Source organism: Podarcis pityusensis (assembly GCF_964106645.2).
Source record: "Podarcis pityusensis genome assembly, chromosome: Z".
NCBI classification, from domain to species: domain Eukaryota; kingdom Metazoa; phylum Chordata; class Lepidosauria; order Squamata; family Lacertidae; genus Podarcis; species Podarcis pityusensis.
The window spans coordinates 45,374,783-45,400,653 of record NC_138044.1 but is presented as its reverse complement, the minus strand read 5'-3'; the positions used below and the strand labels follow the sequence as shown (position 1 = coordinate 45,400,653).

General features: G+C 43.8%; 1 protein-coding gene and 1 pseudogene across 2 annotated transcripts; both read right to left on the bottom strand.

Moving 5' to 3' along the window:
- Positions 1-2,107: 2,107 nt before the first annotated feature.
- SOX3 (SRY-box transcription factor 3) lies at positions 2,108-3,844 on the bottom strand. The gene is made up of 2 exons (XM_080990137.1): positions 3,719-3,844; positions 2,108-3,610 (listed from the first exon to the last, which is right to left on the bottom strand). The coding sequence occupies exon 2, from the start codon at positions 3,576-3,578 to the stop codon at positions 2,580-2,582; it is 999 nt and encodes a 332-aa protein (XP_080846263.1). The 5' UTR covers positions 3,579-3,610; positions 3,719-3,844; the 3' UTR covers positions 2,108-2,579.
- An 8,372-nt stretch (positions 3,845-12,216) lies between these two features.
- Positions 12,217-12,624, bottom strand: LOC308467877 (enhancer of rudimentary homolog pseudogene; annotated as a pseudogene). The gene has a single exon. The product of its transcript is annotated as an enhancer of rudimentary homolog pseudogene (transcript).
- Positions 12,625-25,871: the final 13,247 nt, after the last annotated feature.

Sequence of the window (25,871 nt, the reverse complement as noted above, 5' to 3'; positions counted from 1 at the left end):
TGAATAAAAGTTAGACGTAAATTGAAGATTCCACAAGGAACGTTAAAAAAAGGAGGCGAGCGCAGCCCGCTCCCCGGCGTTCTCACAAGAGTAAAGGCTCTCACCACTCCGGTTTTAACAGAGACTTTGCGTTAAGGTTGCTGCTGCAATCTCCGCGTAATGTCTGAACTTTATTTTTTTAAAGGTGAGGAGGGCAGAATTTTAAATGGCGTTTACATGTAAACCAAATTAAGGTCTTTTTGGCATTTTAATTATGAACCTGGGAAGAAGCGAGGAACAACTGTCAAAAGAGCGGTTTAAATAAGGGCGGCGGGGAGAAGCCTCTTAAGGAAAGAGCTGGAAGCAAGGATTTCAGCCCGCTCCGAACATCCACGTTGAAGTTTTTTGTTTTTGTTTTTACTTCGTTGAAACTCCCCCCCTTGTGTTTACGTTCAACGCGGAAGCAGCGTTTTAAACCTGATTAATAAACACTTAAGTCAGTATTAAAACGCCATGCGTAAAGTTCAAACCTCCTTCGTCAACTTCAGATGCTTTGCTGCCTTGCGTCGGTCTCAGGTCCTTTGGAAGGTCGACGTCCCACAGACTTTAATGGGATTTCTAGGGTTTGCTAGCAGAATGATAACAAACCCAGATTGGGGGGGGGGGGGCTTTCGACACAGATTTGCAGCGCCATGCTTTCCAAGGTTCACTCTCAAGCCTGTGCGCAACTGGACTGGCTCGCTAATGTGGGTTAGGACCGCAGCCTTTGCCCCCATCCCATACAATTTATGCTCCTCTCGGAACCTGCAATCCTGAAGGTACTGCTGCCGTCCCTCTAGCCTCAGTAACTTTGCAACAGCCCTGCAGAAAGTTCCCTAATCCCCCATAAAGCATAAAGAGCAATAACTGTTTTCTTGGTTAAGGCTGCTGTCCACCGCACACTTACTTGGGAGTAAATCCTTTTGAACCGAGCGGTGCTCCAATCTCACGGATAGGGTCGGACTGAAATTCCCAAGCAAAACTTGCAGCCCTCTATCCTAAGCACAATTTTAATGAAGCAAAAATTATCCCGTGGTGACTTAACCCCGCATTAAATATACTTCGGATTCCACCGACAGATTTACTGTGGAATTAAAGCATGCACTGGGGTACGGGAGCGCCTGATCAACGTGGGTTGTCCCCCAAATCCTAGCCCAGCCGTAACCCGTTAAAGACACTTACTCCAGAGTAGTACCAGCGCGAACAAGGCAGAGTTGACAGCTTCAGAAACTTTTCCGCCGCTTTAAACAAGAAATACCAAACACACATGCAAAGCGCCTGTTATAAAATTTATTGATCTCTCTTAAAGTTCTTTCTTTGAGGGGAGGAAGGAGAGGGACGGGAGAGGGGGCGAGAGACATGTTCTCTTCAAAGAAACCAGAGGACACAACAAAATAAAATATTAAAAAAATCTAAATGACCTGTTTCGTGGGGTTGATATGTTCTGTTCGTCAAACTATCCCACGATTAAATCCACAAAACAGAAAATGCAGGGGAATTTACAGAAATTTACAAGCGCCACGGAGACAACCAGAAAACGTCCCCTCCTCTCCCGTTATCAGCGAATTCTTTTCATTTTCCCTCAAAAGATTAAAATCACATTATTTGCAACAGCAAAGAAAGTATTTTATAAATTTGAAATTCTTTTCCAGTTTCACACAGCCAGCTGGCAATCGGGCAACCCAAAGGCTCCCATCAAAACAGGATATTTCTACCCGCCCCCCCTCGCGAAGCAAGTTTACTCCAAAGTAAACTTGAGCCTAAAAAAGGACAGACAAACTTGCTTAACTTCCGAGTAAAACTGATGTTCTGAATTCAACCCGGGGACCCACATAGCAATTTGTATATATATATATATATCTATCTATATATTTAAAAGCGGGAAGGTGGGGCCGGGGTTACATATATTTAAATATCTTAAAAATTAAAAGACTCCAGACAGATTTAAAGAACTCCAGGCAAGAGGAAGGGAGCAAAGAAACAAAACAACTCGCCCCCGAACAGTAAAAGACAAAATGTAAACATTTAAGACCGAGGCCAGTTGGCCACGTTGCTCTCCCAACCCACCCACCCCCCAAAAAAACTTTTTAAGAACCCCCCCCCGAAAAAACTTGTATATCTATAAGGAAGTATGTTTGATATTTCACAGCGGCTTCTTCCAAGGTGAGCAGAAAATTGTGCTCTATGCAGACGTGCAACTCCCCTTTTGTGTTTTATTCAGACATCTAAAGTTCCTTTGAGTTGTTTAGTTGGGTAAAGTTCGCTTTACCTTCCTTTGGAGTTCTCCCGCGCCTCTCCCACCCCAAAGCCATAAACTTCAATGGTGTGGGAATTCAGAGTGGGAGAAGCCACCTACAACGAGAGTCAAGATGCCTGGGGAGACGTCCGCATAGGATTTGCCTTGGGAAGAAGCGTCCAAAAGACTCGCTGGTTAAGATGGAGAGCCAGCGACACCCCCCTCTGCCCTCAAACCACCTCTCCTGCTACCAAACCGTAGGCGAGACGTTCGGGGCCAGCGTTTTGAGGAAGCGGTGGTAGAGGGCGATCCGAGGGGAACACGGCTAGATGTGAGTTAGTGGCACGGTGCCGTTGACAGCAGTCCCGGCGCTCGGGTAGTGCTGGTGGACGCCGTGTAGCCGGGTGCCCTGCAGTGTCGACGGGTCGGCCGCGTCGCCCCCGGGCGGTAGGTACATGCTGATCATATCCCTCAAATCTCCCAGGCAAGCCCGCTGGGAGTGCGAGGTGATGGCCGGTGGCGGCGAGCTGGGCTCAGATTTCACCACGGAACCCATCGTCCCCAAGCTCATCGAGTGCCCCGACGGTTGCTGGCCGTAAGCTGCAGCCGCCGCCGCCGCAGCAACTGGAGACATGCTGTAAGTGGAGGCTGCCGCGCTCATGTAGGGTTGAGCGCTGGACATGATGGGGCTGTACTGGAGGCCGCTCACATCGTAGCGGTGCATGGGCTGAAGCTGCGCGTTGCTCATGGCCGGGTGCTGGCTGTAGCCCAGTTGCTCGGGCATCAGCGAGGCGTAGGCGCCGTTGGGCCAGCCGTTCATGTGCGCGTAGGAGTCCAGGCGCTGCCCGACCCCGACGGGGCTGCTGACGCCGCCTCCGCCGGCGCTTCCCGGGGCCAGCAGGTTGCCCGGCAGAGAGTACTTGTCCTTCTTGAGCAGCGTCTTGGTCTTCCGACGTGGCCGGTATTTATAATCCGGGTATTCCTTCATGTGGACGGCGCGGAGCCGCTTGGCCTCGTCGATGAAGGGGCGCTTCTCTGCGTCGCTCAGCAGCTTCCAGTCCGCGCCCAGGCGCTTAGAGATCTCAGAGTTGTGCATCTTGGGGTTTTCCTGAGCCATCTTGCGCCGCTGGCCCCGCGACCACACCATGAACGCGTTCATCGGCCGCTTGACCCGGTCCTGGTCCGTGGCTCCGGTTCCTCCTCCTCCTCCTCCTACTCCGCCGCCGCCACCCTTGCCGTTGCCTCCCGGAGCGCCGTTCCCGGCCGAGCCTCCTCCGGGGTTAGGCTGGGGCGCCTTCAACTCGCTCTCTAGTATGCTGTACATGGCTGGGGCAGGCAGGAGATGCGCCAGCTTGGCTGCCAGGTGGGAAAAGAAATATATTAGACTTACAAGAAGAAAGAGGAGGAGGGCAGGGGAAAAGACTTTTAAGTTCAGAAAGAGTCTCGGAGACCCTGGCTACTAACTTCTCCGGCAGCGGAACGAGCCCCTCTTCGTATCTGCTCTTTCTTCGGACGGCTCTCTTCTCCAACTGCTGCCAGCTCACCAAGCTCTCCGGCCCTATCCGCTGTAGCCTTTCTCTGCGGGCCATTTGATTGACGGCCTATAAATGAGAAGCCGCCGGCCAATCAGAGCGTAGACCTCGACAGGCCCCTGACGCAGGGGGAATTGACCAGGTTCCCAAGCTGCTCCCCTCCCTTCTTACCACTCACCCGCGCGCCCCGTCCAAAGTTGCAACTTTTAGAGGGTTCATTTTTCCTCTATGCCCCCCTCTCGCCTCCTCCCCCCCCCCACTATGGGCATTTATAGCTGTGGGATACCAATGCCAGTCCTTTTCTTCCTCCATCGGTAATATTGAGTGGGTAACTTAATAAAGTTATTTTTAAAAGATATACCCAAGCACTATTTCCCCTTTCCACCCTGTTTTCACAGGCATGCACGCACACGCACGCACACACACACACACACAATTTGAGAAGAAAACCGGGGGGGGGGTGTTCTGCAGCTCGGATCCTGTGCACACTCACTGAAGACGCCAAGTACTTTTCCCTGTGTAGGTATCCCTAAAACACCCTCTTGGACAGGGGAGCAACATTTAACTTCGGAGTAAGGACTCGAGTTTAACAAGCAGAGTCTTGCTTACCAGCAAACGTATTATTACTGCGATGCTAGAATTCAGCCGAGGGGCTTACTCAAGTAACCTTGCAGCCAATTCGAACTTGCGAGTTTGTTTTTCCCTCTCCCTCTTCCATTTTTCAGTGGAGAGGAAGGATGGTAGGAACGAAGAAGGAAAAACCATTTTCCATTCTGAGTTTCCAAAAAGAAAAAAAGACAGAGAGAAGAAAATGCAACTGAATTAGAGGGAGCCGCACAGGAACCCTGCCAGGGGGAAAAGTTGGCATCCTTGGGGAGAAACGCAGAGCAAACTGGCAGAGGCGAATGCACTGTGCGCTTCATGAAGGTACAGAGAACAAACTTTGGAAAACTGAAGGAGGGGACACTGGAGAGTGGGTTTCTTGGAAGGAAGAAGGCTGAATGAGCCGCCTCCTGGGACCGGGAGCAATAAAGCATTTGGGGTGGAAGAGAAAGAAGAGCATGTATGTGTGATGGGGGGGGGGGGACAGAACAGTTCCTGAGTTTCCCAAATCTCATGAGAAAAAGGCCCGCCTCCCTCTTCCCCTTGGGGATAAACAAGCAGCAATGAGACCACGGTCTCTCTCACTCCCCTGGAAGAGGGATCTTGGTGAGGGGGGGCCGGGGGCGGCGGGGCAAACCAAACCAAAGTTTACTGCTGCCCACATATCTGCCCCACCTTATTCTGAATGTATCTCCCCAATTCAGTTTTTCCACTCGCCCCCCCCCCCCGCGCACACACACTCTCAATTTCTCTTTTTGGCGCGGGGGAGTGCGGGGGGGGGGAGAGAATCCGTTTTCATGGCAACCACCCAGCAGCGCTGGCTGACGGAGAAAAGAAACTTTTGTGGGGGCGGCTGGAAGGACCAGTTCGCTGGGACTGTCAATCAAGGGGGCCTCCCCTCTTCTCTTCTCTCACCCCCCCCCGCGCACACACCTGCGAGGCCCACACCATTTCAGGCTGAGCGCACAAGCCTTAAAGGCACAGCGTCGCTTCGCTTCTCTCCTCCCCACAACCCCAACTTGGACGGAAGATCTTCTTGGCTAAGCAAATCGTTCCGTTGTGCAACTTGCCAACGCAAGTCCCCCCCCCTTTTTTCCCCTCCTAGCGGGGCACGTTTAGCGAGAGCCAGACAAGGAGCCACGAACTTTAGAGTAGCCCTATTCCGGTCTGCAGCAGCAGTAGTGAGCTCCAGGGCTGAATGTCCCTTATCCAGTTAAGAAAGCAGAGAGTTTTACGGCAAAAAAGCGGCTTCCTCCCTTCCCCCAATCTCAAAGCGTCAACAAAAAAATGGGTGGAGGGGGAAAAGCCTGGAAAAGCCTCCTTTATTATTATTGGTATTGTTATTATTATTATTTTTTAAATAGTAATAGTATTCTGAGCGGGCCTGCATTAGTTGCAAAGCTGTCACTCGGTTTAGTGGGATATGGATTTTCATTCGTGTGTTTTCCCGGGCACTTCTGGGTGGGTAATCACTATGTAAGACCTGCTACTCACATGGAGGTAAGTGGGAAAATGGGTAGTTAGAACTGACACAGGACAGGAGACTAGCAAACACAGGGCACACGCCTGTGAATGGGAAGAGTTGGGTCAAGGGAGTAGCTCTCCAGTATGGACAGCAAATAAACTTGCTCCCATGCGAATTGAAAATGCAGACTTGCTTAACAAATGTGAGATAACTTCGGAATGCCTCCGGCTGTTGCATCTGACCTCTTCCTGCGGTTTCCTGAAGCCTTTCTTAAAGTCGAGCTTGAGCTTTTCTGAAGACAGTCCTAGACACTTTAAAGACACCTATCTTTCAACGTTTGTATAATTAATTAATGCTTGATTACGTAATAATAAAAAATACTGCTAAATGAATGAAGAAACTCATAAACAGGCACAAGTCCACCAGGTTCACCTCGCTCGACCCAAGCCTATAGAGATGGAGTCAAGAGGAAAGCTTCACCCAAAGGATTTCTGTTTGCCATGGAGCGCTTGAAAGACAGGATCCTGTTTTGAGAGTGGCGGATCAAGGATCCGCAAGGATCTGCAATCCCACTACGGAATTAACAAATAACACCACAAATCGATTAATCAGTCTCATTCCAAACTTTTCCTAGAAGCAAAGGCCATTCATTTACTTCCGCGTAAAGAGTAGAGGATCCAGAGGATAAGATAGTCTCCATTCACGGCTCCTGCTTTTACGCTCGCGGAAATAATCGTCGTTATAATCGTTTATAAGCCACTTTACGTTTATTAAGCGCTGAACATACATTAAGTATAGGAGAAACTCTGTTCATAGGCTCACGATCTAACAGACATGACACAAAAGGAAAAATGAAGGAGGAGGGCAGAGGAAAGCAAACATTGTTGCAACTGCTCACATTCTGAGAAGTGCTGATTCTCTTCTGCCAGTGTGGGGATTTCCTCTCCCTCACCACAGTTACTGACTATTAATAATTTTACTGGAGGTTTATGGAAACATCTGACATATTTTACATTTACATTTTATTGAATATATATTTCAGCGATCTGTATCCATGGGCCTAGCGGGGGACGGGGACGGGGGCAGCTGCCCCCTCAATCAATCAAAATCAATACAAATCAATACAAATCAACACAAATCTGATGTTCTGCCCCCCCATAAAAGCCTGGCTATGCCCATGTCTATATAATTTATTTGTTTCATAAAATTTATATACCGCTTGATTGTAAACCCTCCCCTAAGCAGTTTACAACCCACCCAACAAACAAAAAATTGGCCTTGCTGTTAGGAAATGCACATGGTCGAGGCCCAGCCCTCACGAGTCTGTTCTGTTAGCCAGGCGGCTGCATGGTCACAGACGGAACAGGCTCTAGAGTTATGCCCAGAATACGACGGTTGTGCGGGGAAAGAGCGCCTCCCCGGCATCGGAAAGCTACAGAGCAGGGGGAGCCTCCCTCCCCATCTCTGATCTCACACTCCGCGCCCCCCCCAACCGCAAACTCTCACATTTCCCAAACCATTCATAACTCTGGTGTTCCAGATGGCCGAGGAAAGCAACGGGGAAGAGCCGTAGCTCAGTGGCGGAGCATCTGCATTGCATACAGAGCGTCTCAAGATCGATCCCCTCCAGTTCCAGGGATGGCTGGGTGAGCGACTCCTGCCTAACATCCTGGAAAGCCACAGTTAGCCATGGCCGATGATTGTTGTTAGTCGTGTCCGACTCTTCGTGACTCCCTGGACCAGAGCACGCCAGGCACTCCTGTCTTCCACTGCCTCCCGCAGTTTGGTCAAACTCATGCTGGTAGCTTCGAGAACACTGTCCAACCATCTCGTCCTCTGTCATCCCCTTCTCCTTGTGCCCTCCATCTTTCCCAACATCAGGGTCTTTCCCAGGGAGTCTTCTCTTCTCATGAGGTGGCCAAAGTATTGGAGCCTCAGCTTCACGATCTGTCCTTCCAGTGAGCACTCAGGGCTGATTTCCTTCAGAATGGATAGGTATGGCCAACGGTACTGAGCCCAATGGACCAGTAGACTACTATGTTCCAAGAAAATAAAACAAGGGAAGCAAAAGATCCCTGCACCCCCATCCCAGGAGAGGGGATTTTATCACGAGCGGTCTCTTTTACTGCTAGTCATCAGCCTAGGGAAGCTGACTCTCCTTGCATCCAGACAAGGTTTTTGTTTTAACAAGTTGAAAGATCCCAACTGAAATTAGTCGGCAACTTTCGGATTCTGAAGCACAAAATTCTCTGATCTGAATAAAGAACCGCCATTATTATTATTCTCCTCCTTCAAATTATTTTATTGCATTTAGGTACATTTCTCCAAAGTGATGTCATGGGCGTAGCCAGGATTTTTGTTGGTGGAGTCCTGGGGGCGGGGGGGGGGGACAGAACCTCAGTTAGCTATGTATTTTTATTGATTTGTATTGATTGATGGGGTGGGGCAGCTGCCTCTCCCTGCCCACCCTTGGCTACGCCCATCAGTATTTGCACACGTTTCTGCTCCATCTTCCTTCGTATGGATTGGGCAGGATTCACACGTCCCTGTTTACATTCCAAGTGATGCTATTAAGCATAATAATATAGCAACAGCCACCTCAGCTGAATGAACTGGAGGTAGGGAGGCAGACCCACCCTCTTCATACTAATTCGGAACTAAATCCCCCGCTGGGTTCAGACCAGAGGGTTTTATTCCCAAATCAATGCTCATGAAACTGCAACCTTATATTGATCCTGATTTAAATCCCACAGAGAAGTTATCCACGCTTTCAAACATCCCGAAGGTGTCTACCAATTAATACAGTACTTTCAAATTAGTTGGTGTAAAAAAATTTTTTTTGGGGGGGGGGAGGAAGGCTGAATCCGGGAGGGAAAGAAAGGATTAAGCTCGTGAGGAGAGGAGCCCCTCTAGGTCTCAGCAAGTTCCCAGCTTTCGTTTTTTTAATGCTTCTAAATAGATAGGATTAAGGTGATTCTTTCATGACTTTTTGCAAAGTTTAGTTGCTCCTTTTTGCGCCGTATTCTGATTGTAAATTGTTCTACAAGTTTTAATATTTTATTTTATGTTGTAACCCGTTCTGGGAACTGCTATGATATCATCCTCATAGTTCAATTAATAGCAGCAGCAACAACAACAACTCATTATTTTAAACACCCTTTTCACATCAACGCAAAACATTTGACATGCTTTCTGAAAGTTTTATTCTCTCTCTCTAATTTCCTAATTTCGGCCGATATTCATTCACAAAATATTTTTTCTTCTTCTCGCAGCTACGAACTGATAGGTAAATCGGAAACACCTTCTCGCAGCCTCTCCTTCTGTCCTCGGTTGCCGCTCAGAGATGAGCCCCACCGAACACAGAGGAACTTACTCCCGCGTAAGGCCACTACAGAACAAGCCACACCCCACACCCCCGCTGCAACGGAAGATGCAGCGGTGAATGTTTCATCGATCCATGTTTCTCTTCTGCAGCTCAACCCTGTGCTAGGTGTCTCTTCCCTGGAGGGTGGGGAGGGGTCGATGAGCAAAGCCTGAGAAGTTAACCCCTTCCTGAACGTGCGCGCGCTCAGTGTAGCTCAGAAGTACACCTCGATGTGTTTCGTTCCATTTAGTTCTTAGGGAGTGAGTTCCAGGGAATTCAAGATAAGCATACAGCAATGTAGAACGCACAATAACATAAGCAAACGGCTTTATAGTCAGTCAGAACATTGGTCCATTTAGCTTAGTAAGGTCTACACAGATTGGCAGAGACTAATCACTTCAGGATTTCAAGGAGGGTCTTTTCCAGTGGATAAAGTGGTTGATTTGATCGATATCCTATGCCCTTTTAAAATGTGGGTTGTGGGGAGGGGTTATTGGGTTGTTTTTATTTTGATTCTGTATTTTGTGGTTTTATATTTTGATTCTATTCTGTGAACTGCCCTGAGACCTCTGGGTCTCAGGTGTATAAATTCAAATTTAAATTCAAATGATAATAATAATAATACATAAAAGTTTATCCTGCCTTTCTCATGTCACTAGACCTGGTGAACTTCCAAAGAAGCTGAATTTTGGAATATTCAGGATGGGTAAAACAAAATGCTTCATGTAGCAGCACATAGTTAAACTGTGGAACTTGTTAGCATCATGGGCTTGTAGAGTTGGGAGGGACCCCCAGAGGGTCATCTAGTCCAATTCCCTGCAACCCAGGAATCGTTCCCACATAAGGCTGTGGAGGCAACCATCTTGGATGGCTTCAAGAGAGGATTTGGGGATAGGGCTACCAATGGCTACTAGGCCACAATGGCTCTGCTCTGCTTCCTGGGTCAGAGGCAGTACAATGCTTCTGAAAACCAGTTGATGGAAACCACAGGAGGGGGAAAGTGCTCTTGGGGAGTTTGTGGGTTTCCCAAAAGCATCTGGCTGGCCACTGTGAGAGCAGGATGCTGGTCTATACAGCCCATTGGGCTAACCCAGCACAGCTCTTATTGGCTGACCTAAAGCAAGCCCACTCCAGCACGTAATTCTGTTCCATTTCTAGACCACCGAACTAAATGTGAAGTAACATGATTGTCTTTTATCATCTATCCTTTTACACATGGTCATTAAGGAAGAAAAAAATGAAACTAAGTCCCTGCCCTCAAGGAGCTTGCAGTGGGATAGCCATGGTATTCTGGGTGGGCAGAGTTGTGGTTGTTGTTGTTTCTGAAATGAGGAGCAGAGAAGACGCCCAAAATCAGAACCCATGAACAGGACTTACATCTGTTTCTTACTCAGCTGATAAACTAGAACTCCCTTCCCTGCACTGATGTTAGTAGGGGCAGGAATGAATGCTCTCTTTGCTATTGATTAGATTTAATATATCTTTTTGGTGATTTTCATTCAAATGAATCCCTAAGCAGCTCAGAAACAATGAAATAACAATAACATGATAGAACATAATAGAACTTTATACAAATTTATGTATTTATACAAATACAGTATAAATCATATAGAATATCACAAATACAACATATTAGTAAATAATCAGTGAAACCATTACTATATAAAACACTGTTAACTATTGGAAAGTTTTTAATGTTTGATGTTTTAGTATGTTCTGATATAGAGTGGTACCTTGGTTCCCGAACGGCTTGTTGTCAAACCAATCGGCTCCCGAATGCTGCAATCCCGTAAGTAACTGTTCCGGTTTGTGAATATTGTTTGGAAGCTGAATGTCTGATGTGGCTTCTGAGGCTTCTGATTGAGTGCAGGAAGCTCCTGCAGCCACTTGGAAGCCACACCTTGGTTTTTGAACGGTTCTGGGAGTCAAATGAACTCCCAGAACAGATTAAGTTCAAGAACCAAGGTACCACTGTATGCTGAGTGGCTAGGGAAACCCAGCCAGTTGGGTGGGCTAATAATAATAATAAACAAACAACAGCTATGCAGCAACTAAAAAAATTATTAATCAGAATTAAAGCAAAAGTCATATTATATAACCGACAAATCAACACAACATTTTAAATCTATAAGACTATATTAGCAACATTGACAAAATAGCATCCAAAAACTACAAATCAGCACTGTTAAGTTCATACACACATACTCTCCACTCTCATGACTCCTAAGCTCATTTAAATATACATCCACATAATGCCCATGGCCGCCACTCCCTCCTGAAGGTTCCTCGGACTGGAGGTGGGGCAACAAAGGTGAAACCTTGGGTGTGTCCTCAAGATTTTTAGGAGGGGAAAATAATATCCCAAACTCAAACATGTGGGAAGATCTGCAGCCAAATGCATGATTGCTTGACAGTCACAAATGAGCAATGGCACCATGGAATTTCAGAACTTGTAGAGAGGAGACTCTGTAATGCCATATCCCCAAACTTGGTGGCAGAAAAAGTACAATGGTTTAATCCCTAACCTCTCCCACCTGCAATGGAGCAAGTTGTCTGTGAGCTCTCATCCATAGAGTTCACTCATTTTGAACTGGACTTCTGTAACTTTTAAGGATTATTGCCTGCCTGAATTTCATCATTAAATCCTGGCAAGACTTTTAATGTGAGTAAACTTTATTTTCTCATTTACTTAAACAGCCTGAGAGTGATTCTCTTTCTTTCTTTCGTATTCATTTAATTCTTCACCGTGACTGCCTCCAAGAAATAACATTGGAAAACCCCCCAGAGAGGGATACATACAGGGACTGTGGTAAAGCAGAACTGAAAAATCCCAAGAGTGAGGAACAAAAGTAGAACTATCTAAGCAAAGACAATTAAACTAAAATACCTGCAGAAGGCATATCCTTTCTTCTTTGAGTTTTAAACTGAGAAAGTCCCTTGGAATTCCAGCAGATTTTGTCTCAAATACACACTAACAAGAATAAACAGGAGTCTACAATACAAAACTTTCACTACAGAACGCTGTACACATCTGTTGTAAAAACCCTTCCCTCAAAACCCCCTTAACCACTGTGTCTATTTGCTTGCTTGCTGAGCTTGTCTGTGGAGAAGGACATAGGTTTTCTCCTTTATCCCCTCTTTATTGTATGGCTGGCATGTCTGAGTATCAACACAATAAACAAGGCAGCTGAGGTCAGTCAAGTCATCAATGAAATCAAATAACTAGCTAATATCATACGTAATTGAAGGGCTGTTGGGATGCATTCTCTTCACATGTTCTTCATACATTTTACAGACTCCTTCCATGCATTCATTCATTCATTCATTCATTCACTGACTCATAATCAGCAAAAGTCCTGCCTTCTGATTGTTTGGGTAGGTTGAACAAGGGAATTGTGTGAGACATGGTGACTCGTTCAGTTGGGCTCAGGCACGAAGCACCAAGTGATTTTCTTATTAAGAGGGAAACATAAAAGGAAAGGATGACCTTAGCATCCTTGGATAACATAATTGTTCTAGAAGGTTATACAACCTTCTAAACACGGATAGTGATATTAGTCTCCTGAAATACATATTTATCACACACACGGGGAAAAGAGGAAAGATAACTAATAAATAAAATATCCTCTGCTACTCATCTAGATCCATCCAACAGCAATAACAGAAGCAGCAGCAACAACAAAACTAAGACAGACCAATGAGAGATTCCTTTTAGCAGGGGCATACTTAGGTGTTGGTCAGGTTGACCCCTTCCAAGGGTGCAGGCCAGGAGGGGGTCGGCGACAAAAACTGCACCTTTCCACTCTGCTTTGGGGTGTCTAGGAGCCTGCCTGTCAGGTCTGGAGTCAGATGCAGGTCAGCAATAAAGGAACAGATCTCCATTATCAGTGAAGTTAACTATTCAAGGAAACAAACACTTCCCAGTAGGTCTTGCCCCTATGGAACAGTTGCCAGGACTGAAGGTGCCTTGGACTGAAGTTGCCTTGGACTGAAGGTCCAAGCAGGCCTCAAACTGTATTGGCGCACCTCTAGCCCATGTCCTTATCTCATTACTCATTACTTGGAGACTTGGGGAAGGGGAGCTTGTCATAGCAGGAGAGAAAGACTCTGTGGATTCTTCAGCAGTCCCTTGACATACACCCCTCCCTCCAGTCTCAGAGCCTGAACTGCTCCCTGTCACAAACTCTGCAACCAATCACTCCTATTCATCATCATCAGTCCCGGACATCAACCACCCCTCTGCACACTCTGGGACCACTCCTCCACTACTCTAGAAGTGATGGGGTGGGGTATGCCAGTATAGCTCCTTGCTAAGGGTGCAATGGAGCCTAGGTATGTGCTGCCTGTTAGGTGGATTTGTAGCTGGCTGACTGACCGAACCCAAATAGTGCTCACTAATGGTTTCTCATCATCCTGGGAAAAAGTGACAAGTGGGGTGCTGCAAGGTTCTGTCCTGGGCCCAGCATTGTTTAACATCTTTATAAATAACTTGGATGAAGGAGTTGAGAGGAAGCTCATTAAATTTGCAGATGACACCAAACTAGGAGAGGCAGCTAATGCTGAATAAGATAGAATTGGGATTGAAGATGACCTTAACAGATTGGAGAATTTGGCAAAAGGTAAGAAAATGAATTTCAATATGGACAAATGTAACGTCCTACACTTAGGCAGGAAGCGCCAGCTGCACAAATATAAGATGGGGACACCTGGCTTGCCACTAGCATATGTGAAATGGATCAATGGGACTTTGTAGAGTAGACTACAGACTTAACATGAGTCAACTGAATGTTGCAACAGCAGAAAAAGCTAGTGCTATTCTAGGCTGCATTAGTAAAAGTCCAGTGTCCAGATCAAGAGAAGCAGTAGTGCCACTCTGTTCTGACTTAGCCAGACCACACCTGGAGTACTCTGTCCAGGAATGTATGCAGAAGAGAACAACCAATAAGATCAAGGGTCTGGAAACCAAGCCTTATGAGGAACGGTTGAAGGAGCTGGGTATGTTTCGCTTGGCAAAGAGGACACTGAGAGGAGATATGATAGCCATCTTCAAATATCTTAAGGATTGTCATATGAAAGATTAGATCCAAGGTACAAAAAAGGAGATTCTGACTAAACTAAACTTTCTGACAGCAAGAGCTGTTCAGCAGTGGACGACTTTGTAAGCAGAGACTGGATTGCCACCTGTCATGATGCTTTAGTTGAGATTCCTGCATTGCAGGAGTTGGTTTAGATGACCCTCAGCATGCCTTCCTACTCTGCAATTCTGTGATTGAATCTCCAGCTTCATACTTCATACTTTCATTTCAGTTTAAAGACTAGTTTCAACAGGCACCTCTATCCCCTGAGCTTTTCTATGCCTCAGTTTGCTTTTGCTGTCCCTGTTACTTTTCCCTTTTGTGTTGTTGCTTTTTTAAGATTGTAAGTCTATGAGCAGAGACTGTCTTGTTTGAACTGATTGTACGTAAGCTGATCTGGGAGTCTTTATATTTAATTAGATGCTTTTTTAAAAAAATGACTATATACATATATACCCAAGTGTTTGTGTGAACAAATCCCTCTACATTGTACATAAAAATAATTAAATTTTATTATTTATTTGCAAAGCACCCTCCAGCTTGCACAAAGAAAACATTGCCCATATCACTCCACCCACAAAGTTTTTATTTGTCATCTAGCAATGCTCCATAGCCCTGAAGAACCACAACTCACACAGAGTTACAATAAACGTTGAGTTAACATGTCCCTGCCTTCATTAGTTTCTCCCTCAGATGTCCAGGAATTTTATAAATAAATATTAAATAGGGGGAAAAAACCAGGCCAAACAGGGCAGTGCTAATTAAGACTCCATCCCTTAGAATGCCAACTGTTCAGAAAGAAAACCTATCAGGCTTGCCCTAGTTTCATCTGCAGAAATCAATGTGCCAAAACTTTGTATAGCACGGCAATGTCTTTTACTACTTGCCATTAAACTGCTGCTAGAGGCATAGCTACAAGGGCCATTTAGAAATCTGGCAACCCTAGTGCTCTCCCTCCACCCCACTGGCCAATTATTTGTTGGTGTAACTAATTTGGCTACTGGCAATGAAAAACATGTTAAACTGAAGCAGAGGGAACTTTTGTCCAAATGTCATGGCACGGTTGAGTTCACCTACAGGTAGAGCCTAGTATAGAAATAAATGCCACTGAACATTTCTGGATAAAGAAATTACCTTTGGTTGGGAATTGTACATAAAAGAAACTTGTCACCTGTTTTTGTGTTTTTTTAATTATTATTTTTGTATCTGAAGTAAATGCAAAGCAATGCCATTTTCCTTGTGTGCAAATGGAACTCAACTTTCATTTCTGTGCTGTCCATTTTTGTTGCACAATTTGTGTGCCTATGCATTCAAAACTCAAAGTGATTTCGAGTGATTGCTTCCCCCACTCCTGTGACATTGCTTTCCTTCCAAATGGTTCACTTACTTTTGATTGTTGCCATAATGATAAATTACTGTTTTCTCTCCAGATCAAAATAAAGCAAGAAGAGACATGCAGCTTTCCCCCCTTCTAAACAACCCCCCTTCCAAAACATTATCCACCCACAATTTATAAGAACCCTTTTATGGGAAAGCTCAACCCCCCCCCCCCCGATTTCTATTTTGTTTCTGCACTGAACAACCCACAATATTTCCTAGCAATAAAGACTCACTTCTTTATTATTATTATTATTATTATTATTATTATTATTATTTCTGATTATTATTAGTGAAATCAGAAATTGCTAATTGTACAAATCTAACTTGGCGGTGGGTTGTAAGTGAACTCTCTTCATTCATGACATATTCCCCTCTCAATACATGTCAGTCCGCATACTGTGGGTGGGGAACAGTGGATTATGTATTGTTTCCCAAGTGAGCCTCCCCCAACATCATAGCAAACTGAGATCCTGAAAAGGGTTCTCTAAGGGAGAAATAATTAAAATATAGCCTACTTTAATTGACATTAGAGAGGCTATAAACGAACTCCTGCCTCCTTTTCTTTTTAAGCAAAAGAGAGAAAAGTGTGGTGGTGGTGGTGGTGGGGAAAAGCAGTTCTCTAAATAAAGCACAAGGCAGCCCACAGAATGGAGGTTGCAAGCAAATGAATAGTCATTACTACCTTTTCAGTGATGTGGGCCTTTTGATCAGGGAAGAAATTAGCTCTAAAAGACAGACAATAGAAGCCTGCCCCTGCAATAGGAAGCGAATGAGATGGCTACAGCTCTTAACAGCACCTCTCCCTGTAAACTGGGGAAGAGACTTTCCTTTTCAATTACAGCTGTTCATTTCACAGAAGGATGGGGTGGTTGAACCGGGTGGGTGGGTTTGGAGAGAGAAAGAACACAGCCTGGTATAAACCTAGGCTGGAGCATTCATCCAGATGGTCTCTGCTGCTCCTCTTACTTTTTGTTATCTTGTGGCGGTGATGGGGAACCCATGCCTGGGTTTCTTAGATGGGTTGCATACAGCAAAAGAGCCACCTCCCAAGGCAGAATGCTTCACTGTCAAATAGCTCAGAAAGTTCTTCCTGGTGTTTAGTCAGAATCTCCTTTCTTGTACCTTGAATCCAATGGTTTGAGTCCTTCCCTCCAGAGCAGAAGAAAACAAGCTTGTCTCCTCTTCCATGTGATATATCATTGAGATATCATATCTCTTCTCAATCTCCTTTTTTCCAGACTAAACATACCCAACCCCTTCAACCATTTGTCATAAGGCTTGGTTTCCAGATCCTTGATCATCTTGGTTGCTCTCTTCTGCACACCTTCCAGTTTGTCAGTATCCTTCTTAAATTGTGGTGCCCAGAACTGGACACAGTACTCCAGGTGTGGTCTGGGCAGGTCAGAACAGAGTCATACTATTACTTCCCTTGATCTGGACACAATACCTCTGTTGATGCAACCTAGAATCGAATTAGCTTTTTTTTTGCTGCTGCTGCTGCTGCTGCTGCTGCTGCTGCACCACCATACTGTTGACACATATTAAGCTCCACTAAGACCCCTAGTTCCTTTTCACATGCACTTCTGGCAATCCAAGTGTACCCCATCTTATATTTGTGCATCTGGCTCTTCCCTCCTAAGTGTAGAACCTGACTTTTGTCCCTATTGAAATTAATTTTGTTAGCTTGGACCCAGTTCTCCGATCTGTTCAATTCATTTTGAATCCCGATTCTGTCTTCTGCAGCATTAGCTACCTCTTCCTGTTTGGTGTCATCTACAAATTTGATGAACATCGCTTCCATTTCTTTGTCCAAGTTGTTTATAAAGATGTTGAACAACAATGGGCCCTGAACATAACCCTGTGGCACCCCACTTGTCACTTTTTCCCAGGATGATGAGGAGCCATTAATGGCTGGAGAAAATTGCTTTTCTTTTCTTTTGCTTCATGGGTTTAGGACTGACATTGTTTATTAATAATCCTGAAATCCTCAGGGCAGCTATTCACAGCAGAGTAGAGGTTCACATTAGGGACTTCCAGATGCACAACCAACAGCATATTCCTCTGCATTTATCCAGAAGGAAGCCCTGCTGGGTTCCTGTATAGAGGTCATCACTCAGGGGGACAGTACAGGCTTTCCTGATTCAAGCCTGGGGATCTCCAGATTCTGGAATTGCAAGCTGAAAAGTTAGCAAGGTGAAAGACGGGTCATGGGCCTTGTCAGTGGTGGCTCCCCAGTTGTGGAATGGCCTCCCTGGGGAGGTGCACCTATCTCTATCATTATTAAATTTCAGAGTGAATTTGAAAACATTTCTGGGCATCTTGTGCCTGAAGAATTCTGTTCCTGGCAACCCTGACATCATTGGAAGGAAGTATGTATCTAGCTGAAATTGCTTTTAGAAGTTTTTCACTGCCATTATTTTTAGAATATGAGTTTCAAAGTGCATTTGGTTTGGTTTTAAATTGCGTATCTGTTTTGCACCCCAGGCTCCTTCAGATAGAAATTAACTAAAAAATTAAATGAATGAATGCTGTGAAATTAATAATAATAATAATAATAATAATAATAATAATAATAACAACAACATATCATACATTGCCATTCTTGTTGCAGAATAATTTTTAAATTGCTTTCTTTTTCAGTTTCAAAGAATGCCTATAACAAACAATCTGAACGTTACCCAACCTCCAAAGAAAAATTCCATGTATATACAGTGTGAAAGTACAGTCAAACACTTCAGCTTACAAGCAGTTAGGTTTTTTCTACTCTCTGTTTTAACAGCTTGTCCCAGAGTGAGCCACAGGTAGCTGGTGGTGAGAGGGCAACACTCTCATTTCCAGAGTACTGAATAAACATGTAACATACAGTTTCAAAGTTGCCATTGGTCTTGGTGTTCCTAGAAGTGGGGGAGACAGCTCTGCAGAACCAGCAGGAAAGTGAGCTGTGTTGGGACTTCGATTGGGATTCAGGTGACTTGGACACAATTCCACCTATATCTTGGTTTCCCTGTGTGAAATACAGCTTCTGCTTGGCTTTGCTATACAGTGGTAAAGGTAAAGGTAAAGGTAAAGGTAAAGGTAAAGGGACCCCTGACCGTTAGGTCCAGTCGCGGATGACTCTGGGGTTGCAGTGCTCATCTCACTTTACTGGCTGAGGGAGCCGGTGTACAGCTTCCGGGTCATGTGGCCAGCATGACTAAGCTGCTTCAGGTGAACCAGAGCAGTGCACGGAAACACCGTTTACCTTCCTGCTGGAGTGGTACCTATTTATCTACTTGCACTTTTATGTGCTTTTGAACTGCTAGGTTGGCAGGAGCAGGGACCGAGCAATGGGAGCTCACCCTGTCACGGGTATTCAAACCTGCTTCCTGTTGAGTCTAAATTCAGTCCCCTGCTGCTATGGGAAAGCACACCTTGGTTTAAGAATGCTTTGATTTAAGAATGGACTTCTGGAATGGATTAAGTTTGTAAATCAAGATACCACTGTATAGCCCTGGGCAAATCACATCCCATACGCCTCATTTCCCTATCTGGCAAGCTGAAGCTCTAAGGAGTGGTTTTAATTTTTTCATTTGTCACCTGCATTTCATCTTCAATGAAACAACAACCACAATTGTTGGCATCAATCTGTGTCTCCAGAGGCAATGGAGTGTGTCTTGCAGGGGTAGTGATAGTTTCAAGTGAAACTGCTGTGTTAGCAGCACTGAAGTTATCTCTCCTGTGGCTCAAGCCTGAGGCAGTGCGTGTGGAGGTCCTGGGCTGCCCAGATGACAAGACCCCCCTTGGCCTCACTGATATGGTCCTAAGAAAAGCACATTGGCCATATATGTTTGCCCTTGAGGGTCTTTTATCTGCTCTGGACGTTGTGGTCAAATCTTCCTCAAACTGCTGCTTGCTTGTAGAGAGTTGGGCAAAACAGCAGAGGTTAGCTGTTTAGTCCCAATGTTTCGTCTCAAAAAATAGCTGAAGATCAAATGTGGGTCACACACACGCATGATGTAGAAAAACTCAGTGCCAAGGTTTTTGCTCTGCACATAGGAGTCAAAACTGTCTTGAGCTGCTAGCTGGGCAAATTTAGTCTCCAAAAATTGCTAAATATTAAGTGTGTGCCCATAGAGAGGTTCAGAACATTTTTAAAAGCCAGGTTTCTTGCAGTAAATTCGCAGGTGTCCCAGTTTGACCTGCTTCCAAGTAAACACATTCAGAAAACAACTGCAAAGTGACTGAGTATGTACAGTTCTTGCATGCCTTCACCCCAGTGTGGCTCCTCTTTATCACATACACAACCCAACATGACAACAACAAGAACCCGTCAATAGCATATTGAATTAATCTGGCTTACCTGACCCATTAAGCCTCCCCCCCCCACAAATGCAAACAAACCCCATTGCAGTCAACCACAGACAACCACAGACACCCTGAGCTCCCAACCTCTCTCACTATCAAGGGAATGTAACAAGCAAATAGAAAGAGAACATATCTAGTTGTAGTTGACACAAAACCACACACGTGCACTGTAAAAAATATAAATTTCACCCCCCTCTTCTTCCTGACCTTATACTTTACTCAACACCAATGTCTCATAACAAATGCAACTGATCTGTAGAAAAGACTGTACAACTTGAAAAAAAGAGAAAAGGCATGTACTTTTGTAAACCAAGAAAATCTTTAATAAAAAAATATTATTATTATTTTTTAAAAGTATGTACACTTCTGGTTTCAATGACTCTTTTTCTTTTGTTACAAAATGGATCATGACTTTTTTAGTTTTATTAGCAATATACAAGATACAAATGCGAGGGGGGGAAGAACAAACACAAAAGAAATAAAAAATACATAATTGTGCAAATAGAATATAAAAAGAACAAGCACATGGGCATGATCTACTACTCTCTATCTAACACATACAAAAGTAAAAAGCAAAAGAAGAGGGTCATGACTTTCTAGGGGAAGTCTTAGTCAGTGGCATCTGCTTTGCATATAGAAGCCCTCAGGACTGGGAGGGACCTGGTTTGAAACTCTGGAGAGTCACTCTTTGGCAGTGTAGACAATATTGGCCTGGATGGATGAAGGGTCTGACTCTGTGTAATACAGCTTCCCGTGTTCCTCTGACATTGCACATCTGGTGCATATTAATTGCTTGTGTGAGGAGAAGGGCTGTGGTTCAGTGGCAGAGTGTCTGTTTTGCATGTTTTCCCTGGCACTTCCAGACGGAGCTGTGAATGTCTCCCATCTGAAACCCGGGAGAGCTGCTGTCATCAGTGTAGACAATCCTGAGCTATCTGAACCAATGGTCCAACTTGGTATAACACATGTTCCAACATAGGAAGATATCTTATACCAAGTCAGACTATTGGTCTACCTAGCTCAGAATTTTCTACTCCGGCAGAGATGCTCCAGGGTTTGAGGCAAGAACTATTCCCAGCCCTTCCTGGAGACTCCTGGGATTGAACCTGTGACTTTCTACATACAGTGCACTATGGTTCATCCCCTATGAAGCCCTTTAATTGTCTGGTGAACTGTCAGCTAGGGTTGTATGCACATAATTGCTTGCTGACTCTAGCATGCTCTCACCACTGGTGTTTGAAGAAGCTGAGTACACATGCCATTAGTCTCAAGCCATACCTATCCTTCAGCTTCTTGAGAAATCCTGCTGTTTGATGCAAGTTCCCAATTTGAAAAAGAAGAAGCTGCAGTTAAGCTGAGGTGTGTACATTTGAGACAGCCATTGCACATGCTCAGAAGACAGCTTCAGTGAACTGAAGCTCAGGGCAGGGAGATAGGTAATGTGCATCAGATGATGACATTCCCACCACTTCTCTGGCCTGTACAGCAAGGTAAGAACGTGACTTGAAAAGCAGGACAAGGATCTTGCTGCATTTCTAGCTAATTTTACATAGCCTTGGTAAAGGAAGAAGATACTGAGTGATGCCAGAAGAGGGAGCACTGTGGCAATGCCAGTGCAAAATATGATAGAAAATGCACCTATAATTTACCAAAGACAAGTGCTATTGATGGATTGATAGATAAAATAATGGATGTATTTCTCATTCTAGAAGTGAATAGACCAAATACCCAAAAAAGAAGAAATGTATAATTTCCGGAACAAATTTTGTAATTAACAGTGCGTACATGGATTTAAGTAGATATTTTATCATGCTCAAGGTGTCTGTGCAAATGTGTTTGGTACTTTTTCCTGTTTGTTTGCTTAGCAACAGACCTCCAACCCTACAGCATATCGTGGACTGCTTTTGAAAGACTTCCCCCTCGCGATATTAAGAGTGGTGTGTTTGTGGAAAGCCCTTTACATCTCAGCCAAGGTTTGCAATCCAGTTCTGGAAACGCAATACAAAAAGAAAACAAAAGGAAGTGGGGGAAGCGGTTGAAGGATGTGAGTCAGGTTCAAAATGGGAGAAAGGGGGTCTGGTTAAGACCAGATGCAGTTATGGTCAGTTTAGACAATACTGAGCTTGATGGACCAATGGTCTGACTTGATCTGAGGCAGCTTCCTATGTTCCAATGTAATCCAAAACATTTGGAGGGTACCAGCTTTGCAAAGTCTTTTCTATTATACGTATGGTGTGTATGGGGTGTTGGGGAAGGATAGTATCTCTGGTGGGGGACACATTGTGCACTTGTGATCCTTCTGGGGTAGTTTGTCCGCCTTTGGTCCCCACCCTGCACTCAGCTCTCACCTGGGGCTCCTAGATGTTGGCAGCATGTGACAGCGGCCTCACCCTGGGAAATGGCTTTGACTTGCCAGGTAAACCAGGTGAGGGCGGCCAAATGGGTCTCACACCCTCAGTGATGGACTTCCTCTGCATGTGAAGAGAGTCTCTGTGGGTTGGGTAGACAAGACCAATTTATTAGAACCAAAGACTCTGAGGCAGTTGTCACCAACGGAAGCAACATCAATAAAAAAATAAACAGGAGAGAAAAATGGCTTACATATAGAGATCTTTTAATAGAAATAGAAGGGAAATTAAGTTTGAAAGATTTTGAAGAGTTTCAAGATCATGTTAATGATTAGTTGCAATATTTTCAAGTAAATGAGGTTTTTAAAGAAGATAAAAAGAAAGAATTTAGCTATATTCTATGTAGATTTCAAAGAGAAATTGTAGAGCATAACACTAAAATATTGAAGAAAATGTATAATTTATTGTTAGAATGGGAAACCAAAGATGAAGAGGCTAAATGTGTAGTGATTAAATGGGCACAAGATTTAGGACACAATATACAAATGAAAGATTGGGGGAAATTATGGAACGTCAATTTAAAATTTACTGCTTGCACAACTCTGAAAGAAAATTATATGAAAATGATGTACCGATTGTATTTAACTCCTGTTAAGCTTGCAAAAATGTATAGAACTAGTGCCAATAAATGCTGGAAGTGTAAAGAGAAAGAAGGTATGTTTTATCACATGTGGTGGAATTGTAAATTAATCAAAAATTTCTGGGAAATGATACACAGTGGTACCTCTGGTTGCAGAAGGGATCTGTTCTGGAGCTCCGGTTGGATCCTGAGGTTTTCACAACCAGGGGTGCCTGTTCTGTGCGTGGTGCGGTAGAGTGCTTCTGCGCATGCACGTGAGCGAGCGAAACCTAGAAATACAGTGGTACCTCGGGTTAAGTGCTTAATTCGTTCTGGAGGTCCATTCTTAACCTGAAACTGTTCTTAACCTGAAGCACCACTTTAGCTAATGGGGCCTCCTGCTGCTGCCGTGCTGCTGGAGCACGATTTCTGTTCTTATCCTGAAGCAAAGTTCTTAACCTGAAGCACTATTTCTGCCTTAGTGGAGTGTGTAACCTGAAGCGTATGTAACCCGAGGTACCACTGTATAGTTCTGGGTTTGCTGTGTGCATATCCTGAAGGATATGTAACAAGAGGTGCACGTAAGAAGAGGTTCCACTGTATAATGAATTGAAGAAGTTTAAAATAACTTTTGTTAAAAAACCAGAAGCATTTCTGCTAAGTATAATAGGACAGGAATTACTAAAAGAGCGGAAGAAGTTGTTAATGTGTGCTACAACGGTGGCTAGGACTCTCCTAGCCCCAAAATGGAAAGGGGACAAGATACCCAGGAAAGAAAAATGGCAAGCCAAACTTATGGAATATGCAGAATTGGGAAAACTTACAGAAAGAATCAGAAATAATGGCAATGAAGATTTTTAAAAAGCCTGGGAACCCTTTATGATGTATTTACAGAAATACTGTAAAGAAATGGACTCACTAGTAGGGTTTGATTAAACACTTACAAGTAAGAAAATAAGTTTAAAGGTCAAGAAATAATAATATGGAATGTAATTGAGTGCAAGATGTAATTACGAATGAAAATTTGGTATAAAAATGGTAAGAATTTAAGTATATTGAGATATAAGATAATAAAAATAAGAAAAAAATTAAGCAGAAGTAAGAAATATTTCAAGAACCAGAAGGGGAAGTTGAGGGAAGTCATTGTGTGTGTGTGTTCATTTTTGTTTATGGGAAGTTACATTGCTTTATTTGGTTGAATATTAAATTGCAAAAACCAGTTTTACACACACACACACACACACACACACACACAGCATCATTGACCATATTATATGTATGGGAAACAAAATAGCTTTAACCATATCATTGCAGAAGTGTTTTACACAATAAAATGAACAAGGGCTCTGAGACGTATTTTGTTTTTATTAAATAATCAATAAAACTTAATATTAAAATTACTTCAGATGACATTGTAACATAAGAGGGTACACTTTAACTATTCTCATGAATGTGTGAGTTATTTCAGGCTCAAAGAGATGTTAAATCTGCCCCCCAAAAGTAATGTGTAAAAAAATATTTCTAAATCAATTTATTTTATAACCGCAAAAAACACTCTCCTTATTTTTAAAACACAACAAGTACATAGTTAGCCCATTCTACAAAACAAGTATGAAACATGTGTTAGTTGTGGTTTGTGTGCTATGGCTTATTGAACCTACCAGGAATAAAATGACAAAAATTCATGTTGAATGGTCAGTGACCATTTTCTTTGGCACTTAATACCATTTTTATACCGTATTTGGAAAGAGACCACAATTAGCTTTATTTTGATACCAAAATAAGCCCAATCAGTTGAAAAATAAGCAAAACAGGAGGTTTTTTCTACACTGACGTAGAAATTGCATTAGCTTACATCACGCAAAAAATGAAATTTTCAAAAAATTCTCCTGCACCCAATTTTGGACTAAAAAAATCTTAAAATATTCTTTGAGGTTATCTCATAGGTATCTACACATAAATTTTTTGGGAAGAAAATCTTAGTCATGAGAGCACATGGCACCAGGTGATTTGGCGTGGTATGACCTATTTACAAATGCAGTTTTCTTTCTTTCTCTTTCTTTCTTTCTTTCTTTCTTTCTTTCTTCCTTCCTTCCTTCCTTCCTTCCTTCCTTCCTTCCTTCCTTATTTGGGGGCAGAAAGCAAATCTCCTAGGCTTTTTAAAGTATGCCTACAGCCCAGTCCTATACACGTGGCAGGGAAATTATTGAAATTATAGAACGAAATGTGTATGTGGAGGGCTGAGCAAGCTGAGAATTGTCTTTGCTTGAAAAGTGCATAAATAATGATGTTTGAAATACTTGGTGTTTGTAACTCCCTTACTTGGGGCGAGGCCAAACTGCATTGCAATGGGTTTAATAAAGATAATAAAGTTTAATAAACAAACTGACGTCAGGATTATTTTGGCCATCCAGGCTGAACCCATGGGTATTGTGGGGGACACCTGTTCCAATATTTTCCTGACAAATGCTCAACAGAAAGCCTGTGCAATTGATTGGCACCTTCTCTCTAAAAAGTGTGCTTTTGATTTCAACCTTAAATACACTTCTAACTGCACTTGATTTATCCCTAAAAACCCATTTAGGATAAAATGAGTGGAGAAGGAAAAGCAGATTCCTGTTCCCCTCATTCTTCTACCTGTAGATGTCCCCAGGGGTAATGCATAAAACATGCTAATGAAATCATACTTTGCATATGAATTTGCCGCCCATACAGAGTTTTAACACCTGGAAATAACGAAATGAGCCATTAGTTATTTGTTTATGTATGCACCCATTAAGCTCATATTTGCATTCAGTTGTTATGCAGATAGGAGGAACCCAACCATCATTTATTTCTTTTTCTTTTGGCATGGCTAAAATTGTCTTGCCTTAACTTGCTTTAAGTT

Bases quoted from the DNA above. Each gene is read 5' to 3' on its own strand.
- SOX3 (XM_080990137.1), bottom strand. From the start codon at position 3,578: ATGTACAGCATACTAGAGAGCGAGTTGAAGGCGCCCCAGCCTAACCCC.